A 19,968-nucleotide genomic window follows, 5' to 3' on the forward strand; every position below is an offset into this window, starting at 1 on the left:
TCTGAAATATCAAATAAATTTAATACTGGAATGTCATTGTTATGTCATAATGCCTGTAATAAATCATATTTACTGTATGGAATCTTACCATTACTTATCTTGTCTTACCTTTTTCCTTCTAAATGTACTTAAATTTAGGACCAGTACAGTCAGATTGAAGAAAAAAAATCAGATTCAAAATATGTTCATATCCTTTTTGTATCTATTCAATACCATTTCCAGTAAGATCAATGTTTGCATTTCAATAGCCTATATAGAGGAAGGAAGTGAAATTTTATGTGGCGCCATAACAAGATATTTGATTTGTATTTTGCCAATGCATACAAATAGCAAGCTTTCAAGCACAATGTATAGCATTTAAGTATACGTGTAATCAAACTTATTAAAAATAGTTAAATGGTTTAAATGATCTTCCTCTGAATGCATAAAAGTAAACAATTTACAATCAAAATGCATGTGAGATGCAGCAATATGATTATAAGATGAACCAATAGAATGGGAGGAGAGAGATTGAGGCAGGTACATGTATATGGATATTGACAGAGAGAGAGAGAGAGAGAGAGAGAAAGTGAGTGAGAGGTAGATAGAGGGGGAGAGAGGGAGGGGGAAGAGCTGGGGGGGGGGGGGGAAGAGGAGACGGAAAGGTGGACAGAAGAGGAATGGGTATCCTTATAATTATTCAGTAGGTGTATACACGTAAGTTGAAAGCAAATAGGACACAAAATTATTCCAGAAATATAGACAAAAAGATAACAGGGAGGGGCCGGGCTGCACAGTTAGTTACGAAGGCAAGGAGCTTAGTAATTCTGGCACTTTCCCGCCCCTTGACCCTCTCTCTCATTTTTGGACCCCTCCCATCTCCTACTCTGATCCCCGTATAATCGCGTACGTACGCAGCGCATTGCGTGCGCGTTATTTTATGCATTTCCGCGCGTGTTTTAGATTGTTTTACGTTTTTCGAAGATGGCGGAAAGCAAAGAATCAGTGACGCTTCCCGACGGAAGGCCAATTGAATCCCTCAGAGTTGTTGATCTCAAACAACAACTGAAGAAATATGGTGTGTCAGTTAATGGTAGCAAGATTCAGCTAGTGGATCGTCTTAAAGGGGTAAGGAAAGGGACACATATCTTGTATAAACTTCGGTAAATTTTGTTCACGTTCAAAGCCGCGCCAGTGCAGTGCAGCTCGCTTGCTTGGGATGCGCATGGGCCGATGCAAAAGCCGAGGCACTCGGCCGCGTCGGGCGAGCCTCCCTTGCCCGCTGCCTTTCCTAGGCCTGGATTGGGCCTGGCATTGACTTTGCCTCGGCTTTGTAGGAGCAATGTCGTTGCCACCAACACCTGTAAAACTAAGAACTTGTTTTGTCATGTTGTGAAATTAGGCCTCGATCTACTAGTAGTAGTAGACTACTACTAGGGTGTCTGAAGAAAATTGTATTTTGTTGTTTTGATTCAGCCTCTCAAAGTTTCAGTTTCAGTTTCACTAATAATTTCAGGGGGAAAAGGGCGCTTGTTGAGTTGTTTACCACAGCTGCACCAGTACAGTAAGGATTGTACGCATAAACAAGGATCGTCTTCATCGTAAACACGTCTTGAAAGATAAGGATCATTTGCATTTTCGCGGATGATTCTTATTTCCGATCTGCGCGTTGGTGAAAAAACAGATTCCGCGATAATGCTCCTTGATGCATTTGACATTGACTCTGTACAGAGACTTTCACGTTATGAGCGATAAAGCCTCGGGAAGACGGACAACTCATAAAAGAAGACGATGAACTGTGAAATTTATAACGCAGAATCCGTTTTTCTCATTGCCAGCGATAGGCAAATTCATGCAAAAAAATATATTCAAGAAATTGATTTGAAAACACATCAGACAATTAGATCTAGTCTGAACCGAGTCAGGAGCAAATTTGAAGAAATTATATTTTCAAATGTTGTAAAACCAAAGATATAAGAAGAAAACTGACCAAGTATCTGTACTAAAAATCGTACATGTAAAATTGGTCGTAGACATTCGACAGCTGAAAATGACGCACACGATTTTGTGTTAGTCGCAAGCTCAAAAGTATCTCACCACATGTATTAAATCAATGCAGCCGGACACCGCAACGCACACACGATATCTCTGTCTAATTCAGATTCCAATTTCCGATCACAGTAGTACTAGTGTTCGGCCTGGCGAGCTCTGGGGAGCTCCGGCGTGGGATACCTGCTCTGCCCGGTAGTGCTATAGATCAGCGCGTAAACGCACTTCCTATTGACTTTGTACATGCGGCCGAAAACTGGTTCGCTATGCCGATAACTGCCTCCGAAACAGTGAAAATTGAAATGAATATTGTCATGGCAATTCGTGATTTTTTTCTGGGATTCTTTTTTTGTTTAAATAATAATAATATTTGCTTCATGATTTGAACAAGAAATGATAATAAATAGGAAGTAAAGGGTCCAAAAAATAGGATTTTGTCTAAAGTGGCCGAAAACCCCCTCCTTTACTCTAAACACACCAAAAATCATATAAATCTTCCACAATTGTTCAAATAACGATCATAAAATTCTTTTGTGTCAATTTTCTTTATCTTTTTTGGAGTATTATTTAGGCCTGAGTCATGTCGGGATTTTCATAAACCGGGTCCCGACGGCCTTGCACCAATCGGGACCCGGTGTCCCGAAATCAGCTCGCAGGATTTGTCACTTGCCTCTATAAAAAGCGCATATCATCAGTATGTCCCTTAAAAGTGACCTTTTTTATCAGTCAAATAAATCAACACATGCATACCTCGGCACAGATCGGTATATTCTTCCATTTGACATTATTTTTATCCATGATTGGCGATGTTTAGTGCCATTATCGTGGCTCTAAAAGTAAAAAAACGGGAGCAAAAATAGAAAGACAACGATCGAGCCGCCATTTTGATTCATGCAGGTTGAATAAATCGGGTCAAAAAACATTAATGTTTGAATAATAAAACGGCTTTCTAAAAAGTACTCCTTTACAACATACCGATCGAATAATTTTTAAAAACAAAATAGATATTTTTTCTTTGATTTTGAACACCGCATGCTTCTTTTAAAAGCTGAAAATTACTTGGTAATCACAAGAAGTTTCGATACGGATAGCTGTTGCAAGGCAAGTTCAGACGAGTCTCGGAAAAATGCGCAGTGCTCCTTGTAAGCTGTAATGCGTGCCAGAACGAACCCAAACAAAGACGTGATCGTAACGAGAAAAAAATCATTAAAAACTACGAGAGCACAACTGGAAAGACAACTACTGCTCAAAATTACGATAATCAGATAAATAACTTGGACAAAGAATTCAATAATCGCCCAAGAAATGCCAAAGAAATTGTGATAATCGAGGAGTAACTGGGTACATTTTTATCGCAAGGGGCTTGCTGCAAATACTCGAATCCTTTGTTATACTGCTTTTTAACGTAGAGGGCGTTATTTGGTTTCTAGCCTCGTGTTAGAACACGAGGCTAGAAACCAAATAACGTGTAATTCGGACATATCAGCAGGCCCATTCCGATAATGATTGTACCTATAGTAACTCCTTAAATATCACTATTTCTGTGGCTTTTCTTGGACAACTATTGTATTATTCCTCCAAGTTATGTATCTGCTTACGATAATTTTGAGTAGTTGTCTTTCCAATTGTGCTCTCGTAGTTTTTAATGATTTTTTCTCGTTACGATCACGTCTTTGTTTGGGTTCGTTCTGGCACGGATTACAGCTAACTACGAGGAGCACTGCGCATTTTTCCGAGACTAGTCTGAACTTGCCTTGCAACAGCTATCCGTATCGAAACTTCTTGTGATTACCAAGTAATTTTCAGCTTTTAAAAGAAACATGCGGTGTTCAAAATCAAAGAAATAATATCCATTTTGTCTTTTAAAAATTATTCGATCGGTATGTTGTAAAGAAGTACTTTTTAGAAAGCCGTTTTATTATTCAAACATTAATGTTTCTTTCAACCTGATTTATTAATCCTGCCGAGAGACCCGGCCAGTACAGTAGCTAGCTAGCAGCTGGCAACAACAACCCCATGGGGCGAACTGCTTTGCAACCCATATTTATATCAGCAGTTCGGATTGATTCAGGATGAGCTAGAATATGATTGGTAACAATTAAATACTTAAGTTTCAAGGTGGAATGATTTTAGTGGTGTGCAAAACTGCAATTTCTTACATATTTCATTATTTTTTTCGGAGCGTCGGTTCTCAAAAAACGAAACCGGGACCCGACGGCAACGGTCGGGTCCCGGTGTGATCGACCGTACCGACTCAAGCCTAGTATTATTCCTAAAAATGAAGACTTTAGTAGTATACACCTTCTCACAGGTCACGGCAAACCGCACATAGCACTTTACGCATTGAGCGCTTTACAGTCAGATTATCTGAGATAACGTGCTCTCATTGGCCGATCTGTTCAGGCGGTTTCAAATTAAAGTGAGAGAGGGCTCACTTAAACAGAGAGCACAATGACAATGCATAACAGACGCACACATACATGTACATGTAAGTGTCTGATCCCACACTCAGTTTTGTGTGTTTAAAACAATTCCCATAGAAATTGCACGCTTCCCTTTGCGGTCTATGACTCTACATGTATACATGTGTATTGTGCACTCAAATAAAATACGTCAACGTTTTTAATACCAATAACGAGGGAGCGATGGTTTCATGTGCAATGTCAAGGGTCATCAGGAGAACCGTCCATTATTACTATTACCGTAAGTCTCCGTGTATAAGGCGCACCTGTGTATAAGGCGCACCCCTATTTTTAAGACTTAAAAAAAAAATTGGAAAAAAAAATTGGAAAAAAAAAAATCGGGAAGAAAAAAAAAAATCAGGAAATTCTTTTTGCTTTTATTTTTTATTTTTTGCTTTTTGTTAAAACCAGATCAGATCCCGTCTTATTTCAGAGTTCGGAAATACTTTCATTTTATTACGAGGCACAGTTGAAGGAAGTGCTTCTGAACTAAGTTAGACCTTTGCACAACAACAACAAAATCCAGCAGTCAAAACAGCACGTTCATTTGAACATATGGGACTACAATGACTATACAATGGTACAGGACAATTCTAGAATAACTCCACACAACTTACCGACAATTTTATGTTGCATTGTTGATATGAAGACGAAAATAAACTGCATAACTTATTTTTCTAATAAAATCTGCCGATAGATTTAGATCTAAATCCGTACCATAATGCCAAAAAGTAAAAGAAGGGACGTGAAAGATTGTTTCTTACGAAGCTAGCTGCCGTGCAATGCAACTGCGCAGGTTAAAATTGCAATTCCGTATTACAGCACACATCGTGGTAGGATACCAAATCTGCCCCCGTGTAAGTGAGCTGCATGACACAGGTGAGTGAACTGAAGACACGGGAGAGCTTCGGCCAGCAAAGTGCTTTGTGAAGGGCATAATTTATCGAGACTGGAAAAAAAAAATCTCTTCCCTTCAAATTAGGAATGTAGTTTTACTTCAAATAGTAGATTCTATTCTTTATTTACCTTATGAAATTCATGTTGAGACACATATTTTTGAAAACCACTAAAAAGTTGCATTTTGAGGACTCGACATATTCTGTACCTGTGTATACGGCGCACCCCGACTTTGGATTTTTCCCGACGGTAAAAAAAGTGCGCCTTATACACGGAGATTAGGTACTGAGTATTCAGCAAATTCATACAATAAATATATTTATAAAATGGCTCTAGTATTTTAAGCATCGTGATTGGTCAATACGCATCACATGACATGCACAAATTTTTGATGCATGCACGATTTTGCCAAAAAAAGTTATATCGCACGTTACCATGGATATCCAGCGCGTACATGTAGTACGCTCCCTCGAGTGCATTGTTGGCTATGCGTAGCCTCCACCATGATCCCCAGCGCAGCGTACGCTTAGCTTAGCTATAGAGCGGGGTATTATTAGAAAGCAAATTTTTATTTTACTTTTGCCTTGGATTTAGGCCTGTTTTGACTTTAGGATTTTGGATTTTATAATGAAGCCAGGAATTTCAGCTGTCTGATGTAGACTCGTCTCTAGACCCCATATGGATTTTATTTTTAATCAAGGCAATGAATCCTGTGGACTTTTTGATAAGCCTGCAAGGTCTTAGTCTAGAACCAACATAACTCTAGATCGAACTCTCGATCGTAGACTCTAACTTAAGATCTAAACTTTTTTATTTTTTTTATTTGTGTCACTATTTTATAAAACAAATAACTCACTTGACCCTGATGTGCGAAACGTAAATGCAGTGTACGCTCGGTTTCTTCAGATAGTGCGCACTGTGAACTTGCCGCAAGCGGCTCGTTGCACAGAGCGGCACCAATCTAAAGAAACCTCACGTGTACTGCATTCACCGCTATTGTACGCTGGGACGCTGTGTTATTTGTATATTACAAAATAGACTGTCTGAACCACGTCAGGACGAAAACTTGAAGAAATTTTCTTTTAGGTGCTGTACACGTAGAACTTTAAGCATTGAGCGCTGTACAGGGAGTTTACTTGCTCCCATTGGCCGGTCCACTCGAGCGGTTTCGAATTTAAGTGAGAGAGGGCCCGCTTTAAAAGCAGAGAGCGCAATGACAATGCCAATGCCTAATCTTACATAACACACTGACATGTCATGCGTTATACAGGTGACGCACTTCACACATTACTGACGCACACTAAGCATGCAGTGGCTACACACAAAAAATAGAAAAATTATCAAACATTTCAGTACAACTTGCAAGTTTGTACCTTAGATATAACACAAATGAGAATTTTTAAACTTAAGTAAAATACTTAACTTTTTAAAATGCTACGCAAGTATGAAATCAGTCATGTTGTTTTCATCATAAATAAGAAGTTTCTTTTACTGCAAATTTGATTTCAGGCATGTTGTTAGTACATGGGATTTAATACGGACCAAATCCTGAGTTGTTTCAATCAATTTGTTGTACTTCCATGTATTTGTTCATTAATTTTTTTCCCCTTTCTTTTCATTTATATTTCAGCAAATTTACCTAGAGGAGTTGAAGCAAGCCCCTGTCCATGAAGGAGTGCCCAATCAAGATGTAAGTAATAATCTACAGTCTGTATCAACAGCCTGAACACAAATTGGCGACCCTATTGATATGGTGCCAGGTTAATATGTCAGAGGTAAAAATGGGGAGATGTGAGTTGGTCAGCTCTCTGTCTTCGCGTACAGACTGACTTGGGCGACCGTGGTTCGAAACTGAGTCACGTCTATCGGATGGTGATGTTTAATGTCGGTCCCAGATGTAAATAACTATATCTGATTGATACACGTTTGTAAAAACCCAATTACACACACACACCAGAGGTAAAAGTATCAATGATAAAAATGTCAGGGGTAAAGTGTCTAGGGTAAAAATGTCAGGGGTAAAGTGACAATGGTAAAAATGTCAAGGGTAAAGTGTCTAGGGTAAAAATGTCAGGGGTAAAGTGTCAATGGTAAAAATATCAGGGGTAAAGTGTCTGGGGTAAAAATATCAGGGGTAAAGTGTCTAGGGTAAAAATGTCAGGGGTAAAGTGTCAATGGTAAAAATGTCAGGGGTAAAGTGTCAATGGTAAAAATATCAGGGGTAAAGTGTCAATGGTAAAAATATCAGGGGTAAAGTGTCTAGGGTAAAAATGTCAGGGGTAAAGTGACAATGGTAAAAATGTCAGGGGTAAAGTGTCAATGGTAAAAATATCAGGGGTAAAGTGTCTAGGGTAAAAATGTCGGGGGTAAAGTGTCAATGGTAAAAAGGTCAGGGGTAAAGTGTCAATGGTAAAAATATCAGGGGTAAAGTGTCTAGGGTAAAAATGTCGGGGGTAAAGTGTCTCTGGTAAAAATGTCAGGGGTAAAGTGTCTAGGGTAAAAATGTCAGGGGTAAAGTGTCTCTGGTAAAAATGTCAGGGGTAAAGTGTCTAGGGTAGAAATGTCAGAGGTACAAAGTGGACTGGTTAAGTTAATTAATTGTTTTATGAATGTAAACAGTCTTAAAAACACTGGGCAAAAATGTGACAAGAGAGTAATTTTGTATCCACCCAACTTTGGGCATTTTTTTATACCCATCGTGGTTGATAGTTTGATTAGTTTCCCTAATTTATAGTCACTATTCTTAATTTTTCACCCTATTTGGACAATAAACATGTATATGTTTGTTCAAGAAAATGCCCAAAGTTGGTTGAATACACCTTGTATTGGTCATTTTTTTACCCAATATTTTAGTACTTGAAGAATTAATTGGAATCAAATAGTGATATGGTAGGAATATTATTTCATATTGTTGATATCTTCAGCAGACATGAAATTGCATGCCTATTCCTTTTTTTTTTTTTAAATTCAAGTAATTTTTAAATATTTTTCTTGTTACAGATTGTTGACGATGAGTCTGTTGCATCTAATTCCTTCATCCAGCAGTACCTTAAACAGCAACAGGAGCAGCTGAAACAGAGACATGGTAAATCTTATTCAGCCAAATATCTCACTATAACTGAAATGTATACATGTGTGATAGTACAGTCAACCCTGTGTTTGGGACAGTCAAAGGTACTTTCTTCCATTCATAACAAACAACATTAGGAGATGGTAATGAAATTCTATCGAGTTCTTACTTGTACTGGAGCTTGGATTTGTGACTAGAAAAATGTCAATTGTGCTGTTAATTTTGGGTTGATTTTTCTTTCCTCTTTTTTTTTTCTTCTCTAGTTATCACATGAGACAGCAAGTGACCAGATACTAGACGTGTACATAAAGATTACTTGGGGGGGGGGGGGGGGGGGGGCAAGAAAAATTATTTTAAATGACAGGTTTCCTTTTTAAATTTACCTCTAATTAGTAAAGTATTCTTTTTAAGATATTGATTAAATATTAAAAACACACTGTTCAGGTGAACAAAAGCAAATCTTCACATAAACAAAATAGTCTTTGTTTTAAATGCACATATTCAGGTATCATCAATCTGTTTAAAACACTACTGTTCCCTGTTCCTTGTATCACAGCTACTGTAGATAATGAAGCCAAGGCTGACAAGGGTGATATTCCTGAAGCGCTGGCCAACCAGGTAGATGAGCTGAACCAATCCTTGAGTCGTAGCCAGTCAGAGGAGGCCGAGAAGGAACCAGAAGAGGCTACAAATGGAGAAAGCACTGCGGACAAAGACGTCGAAACGGCTCCAGAGGAACAATCTCCTGCCAGTAGATCGTCCAGAAGATCCCGCAGACAGAGTTCAAAGCAGGACGAAGAGGCGGAGGTGGAGTCAGAGACAAGGAAGACTAGAAGGAGGAACAGCTCCAGAGGTAAAGACCAGGAGGAGGAGCAAGAGGAGGTGAAGGAGCCACCCCAGGAAGTAGAGCCAATGCAGCCTATCATCAAGGAAGTCGAAAAGAATGTCCAGGTAGAGGCAACTCAGGATGAGGCACAGAAGGTAGCTGAACCTTCAGCACCAAAAGAGAAGGTGGATGAAGTCGAGCCTACTCCAACTCCAGATGCTAAAAATGAAGCTGCAGTGCAGATGGAACAAGGGAAGAAACCAGAAGTGGAGGAAGCCAAAGATAGTGGCTCTAAGGTCGAGCAGACAAGCGCTCGTAAAGATGTGAACCTCCCAGATCAGGCATCTTCCAAACAGATGGAGGCAGGACAGGACAAACCTACAGACATCAAGGAAGTCACAGTCCGTTCAAAGCCAGAGGCAAGAGAGCAAGCCAAAACGGAACCAAAACCTTCAGGAGAAGTTGCAGAGGATACTGCCAGCCAAGGCCAAGCCACCAACCAAGTCCAAGTTGCGACAGAAAAGGCGGCAAGTCATGACGAAACCGGCAAAGCTCCTGAAACCAAGGAAGAACAGCAGAGCGAGAGTAAGCAGTTCCCTAGTCAAAAGAGGGTGAAGCTGAACAGGTCTGCCAACCTCAGTCGAAGCATGGGATCGAAGACTGGAGAAGAAGAGAAGAAACCTGAGGAAACTCAAGAGAGTGTACCTGAGGTTTCCGAAAAAGGAGATGTACCTGCAAACAAGAATGAGGATATGAAGGATGAACCCTCAGCTGAGAAGTCTCCTAGAAAGCGTGTTACACCTCCTGAGGATGCTGGTGATCAGGATCAGCCAGATACCCCCTCAAAACGCCGGAAGACAGAATCAGACAAGGAAGATGCAGTGAAAGGATCAGAAGAAAGTTCCCTTCCAGTTACCAGTCCTAGGTAAGTCATGTTCAATGCTCTTATACATTTAGGTAGTAAAAATGATATTCTGAGACAACTTATCAGCCAAACTAAACTTGTTTGTGACATCTGTAATTTCATGAGTTGCAACCACCAAAATACCTTTTACAGAGGAGCTTTTTAAAATTTTATGATACCGTGATGTAGGGCCGCGAAGAGTAGTCAAATGCTCGAGTACCCGCACGGTTGACAACTACTCGGGTAGGATTTCGCATACTTGAATATTCGGCCGCAAATAAAAAAAAATTTAAAAAATCCCAGGCCGACGGTTACCTGTGCCAGGGAGAGCGGCGGCCGCTGGCATGGTGTCGTCGGTAAAAATGTTTCCCAACTCAAGCACTGTCAAACTCACCTCTCAGAAACTGGGACCAAATGTCCAGATTTCTGTTTGGACTTGGAGGAAAATGGATTATTCTGCAATCTTTGGTTTTTAAAACAGCATTGTTTACTGTTATTTAGTGCTGTAGTCAAACGTTTAACCGTCCGGTATCCGACCGCCCATGGCGGATTCCGTTTTCAATTGGACGGTTTCGTTTTCCCGTTTTTTTTTTTTTTTTTAATAATTTTTTTTTTTTTTTTTTTTTTTTTTTTTTTTTTTTTTTTTTTTTTTTTAAAGTTTCGATTTATGCCCCTCCACCTGGCACTATGCCTGGCAATGTCTTCCAGCTCAGTAATCGGTGTGATGACTTACCACTTGGAAACTAGAACAACACTCCAATTTGTCTGTCATCTTGGTTTGAAAGTAATCTTTGTAATAGATCTCAATATATATTCATCCAAGTTTAACACATGGTGTACCACAAGGTTCTATCCTAGGTCCTCTACTGTTTTTAATTTACTTTAATGATCTTACATATTATTCTAAAACGACATTGTTACTATTATTTGTGACTAGTTCACAAGCACAAATCGGCGCCTTCAGTTAAATCACCTTCCTGCTTTTTCACACGGCCAAAAAAAAAACAACAAAAAAACGATTTTTTTTTTTTTTTTTTTTTTTTTTTTTTTTTTTTTTTTTTTTTTTTTTTTTTTTTTTTTTTTTTTTTTTTTTTAAATAAATCGTTTAACCGAAAACCGTCCGGTTTTGACAGGCGGTTAAACGGAATTGGAGATATCCGTGATGTTACAGCACTACTGTTATTATTATTATTAAATTGGCGCCTTCAACTGCAACTCGAAGTAAAATTGCATGCGTTTTCGGCAATGGACTTGGGATACTGCTCCAGTGGTATGGTGGTGGCACAAAAAAAATCAAAAATCAACAACAAAAAAAATTAAAATTATAAAAAAACATGGCGTCCGAATACTCGAGTATTCGCTTGTAAGCCTGGAAGTGTACTCGGGTACCTCATTACAATGTTGTGCACAGCCTTACCGTGATGCCATATGGGGTTGCAGTTGGGTTCCAATACCTCAGCAAATCATGCAATGTGCAGCAGTCGGGTTTCAAGAGTTGAAATTCAAGCTGGAACATTTAGTTGCTCTTCATTTCATTGTGATAGCATGTTGCCTCTTGAAATTAGAAGTATCCAAATTAGCTCTTAGTAGCTGTTTTGCAGATGCATATTATCAAACCATCTTGAAATTGAAAATGGATTTTTTTTTTTTTTTTTTTTTTTTTTTTTTTTTTTTTTTTTTTTTTTTAATTGGCATACTCCATCCATGTAAATTTATGAAAGCATTTGCTATCAATCCAAGCCGTCTTTTTCCTAAACTCGGCATCAATTTTCTGCCGGATCTGTGTTGTCTGTAGTGGTGAGAAAGATACAAGTCCTTTTCCCCTGAAAGCAATATTTTGTTTCCACCTTCTGGACCTGTGTTGCAGACAGTTGTGTAGAGTTGCTGATTTGAATGAGAGCGTAATATAAATTTCGGATTTGACCATGCAGTATCTCTTTACTCTTTACAGAAGTAATATTTCATAGTGATCCTTTGAAAATAGTACACCCTGTGGAATTTCCCAATCAAAAAAGTTGGATAAAACTATAAAATTATGGCAGAACCCTCTGCTGTTCATGTAACATAACCAAGAATGGAAACATCATGTACGAAAAAGACAAATTTAATCATTGTATGTTATTGGAATTCTAATGCAGGGATGATTGTATAATGTATGTTACACACTTTTGAAGAAATGGTGTAGAATTTTGAAAAGACCTGTGTGTCAAGATGATCTTAAAGGGATCCGGTAACTTTGTCACAGATTCTGAAACAAAATTCTTGAATTAGCTCATGAGGCAAAGATAATTATAAACCTTTAGGTCAGTCAGGAACCCCATGACTTTTACAAGCCGATCGCCTGTCTGATTATTAAGATATTTATGATTGAAATTACAAATTTTGAAAACCGTTCGCCTGACGGTTTTCATAACACTACAGTCTATTGGGGAAAACGAGTATGGTAAAACCGGTCACTCAAATATTTTTACTTTTTTGAGGCACTTCTTGATCATTTTGAAGCGCAATTTTTTTAGGGCTTCAATATTACACCATATCACAGACACAGATAACACGTAGGGCCATGTATCTCAGATTTAACATTGTTAAACGATCCCTTTAAGTGAGTCCTGATAGTGATGTAGAGTGTATTCTCGCAGAATCAAATGAAAATAAAGGGCCTTGTCAAGTTGTCACATTTCATCTGTAAAGATAAAGATGACATTACTTTGTGTGGGAAAGTGATGGGATGTTTTAGGTGCTCTCACATTAATACGTTTACATGTATTATAATGAGCCTTCAGCACCAATACATATATGCCAACCATTCCGATTTTGCCGGAATTACTCCGTTTTTTCCTCCAAATTACGGTATTATGTTTTTATTTCATAAAATACGTTTTTAATACTTTTTTTTTTTTTTTTTTTTTTTACATACCGCACGTCAAACAACTGCACTAAAATGGTGATTTGATCACAAATTCAATAGAAAACTAATTTTAAAACATACTTGAAGAGAAAAATATTCTCAAAAAAAATGAAATGCCCATAATACCAAAATAACCACCAAAAAAATTACCTGCTTGTATGGAAAAAACAGCATGATGAATGAACATTTCTGCATTGGAAGTGTGTCGCGGGTGGTTTTAGGTTTTGTTTTTATGAATTCCTTTTTTTTTGCCATCATGATTCCTTTTTTTGATTGCACAAGGTTGGCAGCTCTGCATGCAAGTCAGAAGTTCACCAATACCTTTTGTACCTCTACACACACACCAATGTTTTATTATCATATGATACAAGCCCTTTGAGCTGAATGTATGGATTATAATGTAGGCATCATTTTTTTGTGCATTGCCATTAAAATCCAAGATGGATTAGACTAATATTATAAATTTTAGAGTCATGAAAAAGGCACTTAATATCAACAAACATGGTCTACAACAACTCTAAATGACAAAATAATCCCAGCTATGCATGTTTTTTTAGCATTTGATAGCCAAAAACTTAAAAATTTTCCGCATTAAAAAAAAAAAAAAAATACCAATAACAGATGCGAGGGTGTTGCTCCGATCTTTCGATCCGATCAAAGCCCCAACTTACAGGGTTATATATTGTAGATGTTAGGGTGGACTTATCCTCTAACTAAATGTAAATGTCTGCAGACACCGTACTGTTTAGTGCCCTGTAGCTGGAAACTGCATTAAACTTAAATTTTGTTAAAATCAGAGAATTACTATCCCTGTACAGGTGTAGGCATTATTTTTATAAAGAATATTTGTGTGCTTCCATCATGATGTCAACAACAGTAAGTAATAAAGAAAAAAATTAAAGAAAAGCTCACCATTTTTAATGATCTTTCAAAAATATTGACATTTGTTCATCATGCTATGTACAAAAAGAACAAACTCATTTTTGTATTCTCTTTAACTGCTTCTTTATTTCTCCTTAACTGTGCAATAATGATCATACATCTATTGTAGGACTTTATGCCCAAGGCCAACAGCTATGATCCTTTGTATTGTTTAATATGCCATTTTCGTAAAGTAATCATATTTAATGCATAATCCTTTAAAGATAAAGACCAGTTATGGTCATGCGATTGCACTGTGAAAGAAACGTTGTGGAATCGATCGGTTGATCTGGAATCATCAAAAGGATAAGAAATTTGGCCCAGTCTTCATAAAGTTGTAAGCACTGTACACAGAAAGATGGGACTACGCACACATGCACAACATGTGTTTATCTCTCACATCCCAATAGATAAACTAATTTACCAAATACATTGTCCATGTATATCAATTAGTAGGCGGTTTCCCGGCAACATTTTTATCATCATGTATTAGTAAAAAAAATTGGGGCGTTTCCAATACTGGTCTTTACCTTTAAATGCCACGTTACAAATTATTCCATTCACGTGAAATGGCTAATTGTACTTCTATAGATTATACGTCTATAGTGAGAATGCGAATGAGAACAACTACCTAACAACATGTAATGTACAGTAATTTGCAAAGATTTATGCATTAAATTTGATTATATTATACAGAAATGACCTATTATATTATACAGGAATGGCCTATTCAATAATATATAAAGTGTAGCCTATTACTATTAATAGCCTCACCATAGTAGCTCATGCACCTTATGAGATTTAAGGCTGCCCAATAGAACAAATAAAAGGAATTATGAAAGGCAATATAGTATGCAACATGTTCTGTAACCCACCCCCTCTCCCACCCCTTCTCACCCTACCCCCCCCCCCCCCCAGCTCAGGGGGGGGGGAGAAATCACTAATATCAATATTTTCATGACCTGGTACATTAATCATTATATCAGTATCCTGTGCAAGTGAACAATAAAATAGAGCATACAAATTCATGCACTTTGTTCCATCCCCACTAATGTATTTTTGATCACGATCTACACATTGTACACATGTAATGATGTATACATTATTATGCTTGAAGAGTGTGTCTGTGTGTATACATGTACATTGTACGTGACACAGTTCCCTTTGTATGTGTGCACCCACATACACATGTACACACACATACAGTGGCATTCCTATAATAGTCTATACCACATTCCACTATCCGGTTCTGCATGCAACCCATGTGCGTACCAGACCAAGGTCTTTTCCTGCACTTCTCTTTTGTATTGTGCATTTGGTTTCCACATGGTCAGTCTGACACACTCACTATTCTGCATCAGATTTTGGGATATTGCTCTTTGAAACAACGTTCTATACTAAAGACCGTTTGGATTGCCTGTATTTTGTGCGAGGATTTTTTTCGGAAGAAAGGAAAAGTAAGCATTTCGGAGGACCAGATCTGTGGCGTATTGACATGATTGATGAAGCTTCTCGCAACTACGTGGGTCGTCAAGTTATTTTGCACATCACATTGCGTCGTTTCCTTTCTCTTGTAGTTTTCAGAAGTTAAACTGTTAAGAAGACCTTTGTAATGCATGGTTGTATTTGATTTACTGTTAAAATTTCATGTGGAATAGCTTTGTGTGAAAGTGGAATATCTCTGTATGCATTACACTAATATGATATACAGATGTAGTTTATCTTACGTGTACATGTATGTCATATCATGTGTACGCCGTATCATGTGTATAATGATAAAGATGATGAGAAATAATGGTAAATAATACTTATATAAACAGAGAGAGAGAGAGAGCACATAACAAGCAATTATACAGTTTCTGATATGATGTACAGATGTACATACGTGTGAGCCATCTTGATTGTATCTAAACAAGCTACACGTCCATATCGAAATTAACTTAAAACAAGCTGTTTTCATGTGTTGTGTTTTTTTTTTTTTTTTTTTTTTTTTGTTAATGCAAATTAATTATTGCCCTGCACAAGCTGTTCCTATGCTCTGTCTATTGATGAGCTTTTGTGAGTTTTAGACTCGCCTTTTTTTTCTTTTTTAACTGTATGGCTTCATATTTTTGTATGTATACATGTATGTTATGTGTAAGACAAGCCAACACATTCTTTGTTGCTTGCTCTTTCATACACACATCTGTGCATACACTGTGAGTACACCCACTTCAGGGGCACTTGCGCACTGTATCAAGCCACAAGTAAATGTACTCATTTTAGCAAAGATTTCTCTCTAGTCGTATATTTGTGGATTTCCTTTCTTGAGCATATCCACCATTTTTTTGTTTTTAGTGACGTTATGAAACGGTGATGTGATGTGAAACACTTGTACTTAACATTTATGATTTGAATTCTTCCATCCATGTCCCCCATCTCTTTCCACAAGCAGGGAAGACGGAGCAGCTGCCCCTGAGGAGAAACCCGTTTCCATGACGATGGGCACAGACGAGGGAAAGGATGCTGCATCCGCGGAGACTCTGGAGACGAACGAAACGGAAGATGGGGAGATCAGAGAAGAAGGAGAGGTGATGGAAGCGGAACAGTCGGTGGAAAGTAACAAGGAGAAAGAGATGGAATCAGCCCCTGGCAAGGTAATGTTTAACAAAATAATAAGAGTTGGATCAATAACATCGAGAGTTAGATCAATAACATCGAGAGTTAATGAAAACAAAAGATTTAGTTTTGTTATAAATCACCTGAAGTTACTTTGTGTTAATTTAGGGATAAGCTTCTTTGGAGAAAGCATGAAATTATCACTTCCTGTTCGAATTTGAACAAGAGAAAAAATTTGCACGCCCCACTTATTGTAAAGTAACAAATTATGAATATTTTGACATATCCTTTTTTCCCTCTTTGGATATTGTTGATAAAGTTTCGTGAAGTTAATTAAAAGGTGTGACATTTTTCTGATCCCTTTCAAAATTTTGTAATTAAAAGACTGCATCCATTTATAGAAACAAAAAAAAGAAAGATAGAAAATAGAGAAAAAAGATGAGTAATGTGCAATTTCTGTAATATGTGTGTATGCCTAACTATCATCCAGCCCGGCAAGCTTAGCATCTGGCCTGTGTTATGGAGCTGTACAACCGGGTTAGCCCTGGGGAGAAAAGTGCCCTGACCCTTGCCAAGAGTTATGCCGTGTAAATCCTGTGTATTCAAGAATCCGAAGGAGCAATGTCGTTAGCGAAGATTAGAAGAGAAGGAAGGAAGTATGCTACAGTTAAAGCAGAAATTGAGTCTGTTCAAAATCGATTCATCGATGCCCCGATCGAAAGCCATAGCAGCGGGACATTAAAGTTAAATTCTTCAATGCTAGAAATATTGAAGATGATTGACTACCGACGAATGCATCGCTTCTTGATACAGCTATCTTTACAAGGAGTTGAAATCTCGAGTTGTCCTTCTCGTGCTGTATCCTGATAAAGGTTTCTACCTGCACCTTGTGAACACGTTGCACTGTGCAATGAGTATCTGCTGCCTGAAGACTTCAGTTATGTGACGTGCTTGTCCTACGCCACAAAAAAGACTTGTCTAATCAGCCGTCGACTTTCCTGAATCACTAGTCAACTTGCCTGAATCACGAGGTGGACCAATATTACACCAACGTCCAGTCGTCCACGTGTGTTCCTGCTTTGCGTATCAAATACCCAACCCCACATCAATTTGACTCTATTGTTCATGACAAGTCCTTGAAGGAACAATGTAAATGCAATATTCATCCCACTTTTTGAGGAACACTTCCAGCACAACATAGCCTACAGAAGGCTTCATTTGCATCACAAACGGAATAATGCTGAACTCGATAAGTTTGTCACTGCCAGTCGCCATCAGACTCAGTGATGCCAACTTCCACACCCTTTCACAGTTACCAAGTTACCATGGCAATAATATGACTTTGCCTACAGAAGGCTTCGAAAAATGCTGAATTCCAAGCATTTCTCAAGAAATATTGAACTGTTACCTCTTATGTGCTCCAACCACCACTTGACAATCAGCAGTCTTGAAAATGGATCAACCAACTTTTGTGATTATAAGCATGAACACCTTAACCTAATAATGTTGCCATTATACATCACGCTCACTGTTGCATATTAGAACTTGGACCATTTTTGTCACCGTGCCTGAGTGTTCAACATACTTGTTGCGATCATAGAGACATGCAGAAATTACATTTGATATCCTATTCACGAGAACATTTCGTCTTGCCGTTTTGTCACAAGCACCATCAGCTTGTAACATCTCAACTTTCCTCCAAACTCCAAAGCATAGTTCACAGCTTTCATCAACTACAACACCACCCGTATCCAAGTAAATTTCCCTCTGTTGACTTTTTAGAACACTGTATTTTATATGAAAATCCCATCTCCACATTGATCAACAGCTACCTTGCCAATTAAACTGTCTACTGTATAACCTACAGACTGTTTGCGTTTATCACGATTGAGAAATTGAATTTCGTCAAAGCGGTTCCCAGCTTGCAGCTTGCAATTTCGAATGGTGTCACTTCAATTTTTTCATCACTTTTTCTTCGACGGAATATTTCCCAGACCCCACAGCTAAAGGAAGGATGAGGCCCAAACGTATGAACTCCACATGCTTTATACAGATTCTTCTATCTTCAGAACTTTTGTTTCACCTTTTTCATCAGTGGCTTTGGCATCCCATGCAAGGCTTTCCCTATCCGTTCTAGTACAGCATTCATCAGTATCCTGAAAGATCGTCAAATCAACCGGAACTTTTATTCAGTAAATTAGCAACGCAAGGTCAACTGTGTTAGCAGCTATCATACACGTACTCCACAACCTAGTTTAACCGTCCAGGGTTTTCTTTCGACGGTCCTGGATTTCCTTCGCACATGACGTTCCAAATATTAGTAGGCTCCAACACAGGTCAAGGCAGGTCAAGGAACAGCAAACCAAACTTTGTTTTTGCAGTGCCTGCAGGACAGAGCGAGAGAGAAAGAGAGAGGTGGCTGGGGTAATACTGATGGAGGCCGGGCCTAGAGTCTGCTGCCAGCAACATTCTCGATCATGTTTCTTGTACAGTGTGATTGTTTTCTGTCCATGTTCATTCCATGTATCTCTTTTATGCCTGAAGTTTTCTGTGTTGTTCACAAAAAGAAGCTAGTGGCTCCCACTTTTAGCTCACTGCAAATGTCCCTGTGAAACTTATCCTCCTTTTACATTTTACTGATGGGTTTAAATCTTCATAGGAAAAATGAAAATGAAAAAGTATTTGGGGTCGTTTTGTATTGGAATAATGACACTAATAGCAATTGGGTATTAAAGGTAAAGACCAGTAATGGTCATGCGATTGCATTGTGAAAGAAACGTTGTGGAATCGATCAGAAAAGGTCGATCATCTAGAATCTAGCATCTGCAAGGTTCTGGAATCATCAAAATGATAAGAAATTTGGCTCATTCTTCGTAAAGTTACAAGCACTATACACAGAAAGATGTATATGGGACTACCCTATCTCTCTCACCAGACCATGAGAGAAATAAATTTACCAAATATATGAATTAGTAGGCGGTTTCCCGGCAAATTTTTTATCATCATGTATTAGTCAAAACATAATATTTCACATGATTGGTAATGAGAGCTTCCATTTCATTTTTTGAAATTGGGGCGTTGCCAATACTGGTCTTTACCTTTAACTATTTTATGAAATTTTGGAAACATTCCAGAAAGAGAAAGATGACAGTTTCTGTGATTGATCAACAGAAATGACATTATTCAAAGTATAAATGAAACTAGAGATTTTCATCTCTCAAAATAAACATGGCATGCATAAGAAAGAAATGAAACGAATACTAAAATATGTGGATCATTCTCCAAGAGAGAGCTAGTCTTCTCCTAAACTAACTTTATCCAATTATCAATTCCATTTTTTTCCTCATACAGAAG

General features: G+C 38.2%; 1 protein-coding gene across 2 annotated transcripts in view; it reads left to right on the top strand.

The window, feature by feature from the left end:
* Positions 1-934: 934 nt before the first annotated feature.
* LOC591423 (apoptotic chromatin condensation inducer in the nucleus) overlaps positions 935-19,968 on the top strand; it is a 29,311-nt gene continuing 10,277 nt past the window's right edge. The window contains exons 1-5 of one of the 2 annotated variants that reach the window (XM_030975990.1): positions 935-1,107; positions 7,018-7,077; positions 8,388-8,472; positions 9,014-10,208; positions 16,448-16,652. In XM_030975990.1, the coding sequence (XP_030831850.1) occupies positions 964-1,107; positions 7,018-7,077; positions 8,388-8,472; positions 9,014-10,208; positions 16,448-16,652 (1,689 nt within the window). In that variant the 5' untranslated portion in view covers positions 935-963. The remainder of the gene's footprint in view (positions 1,108-7,017; positions 7,078-8,387; positions 8,473-9,013; positions 10,209-16,447; positions 16,653-19,968) is intronic. The other variant, XM_030975991.1, reaches the window with a different exon arrangement.

The sequence above is a fragment of the Strongylocentrotus purpuratus genome, unplaced genomic scaffold (assembly GCF_000002235.5).
Source record: "Strongylocentrotus purpuratus isolate Spur 01 unplaced genomic scaffold, Spur_5.0 spur5_scaffold_8, whole genome shotgun sequence".
Taxonomy (NCBI): domain Eukaryota; kingdom Metazoa; phylum Echinodermata; class Echinoidea; order Camarodonta; family Strongylocentrotidae; genus Strongylocentrotus; species Strongylocentrotus purpuratus.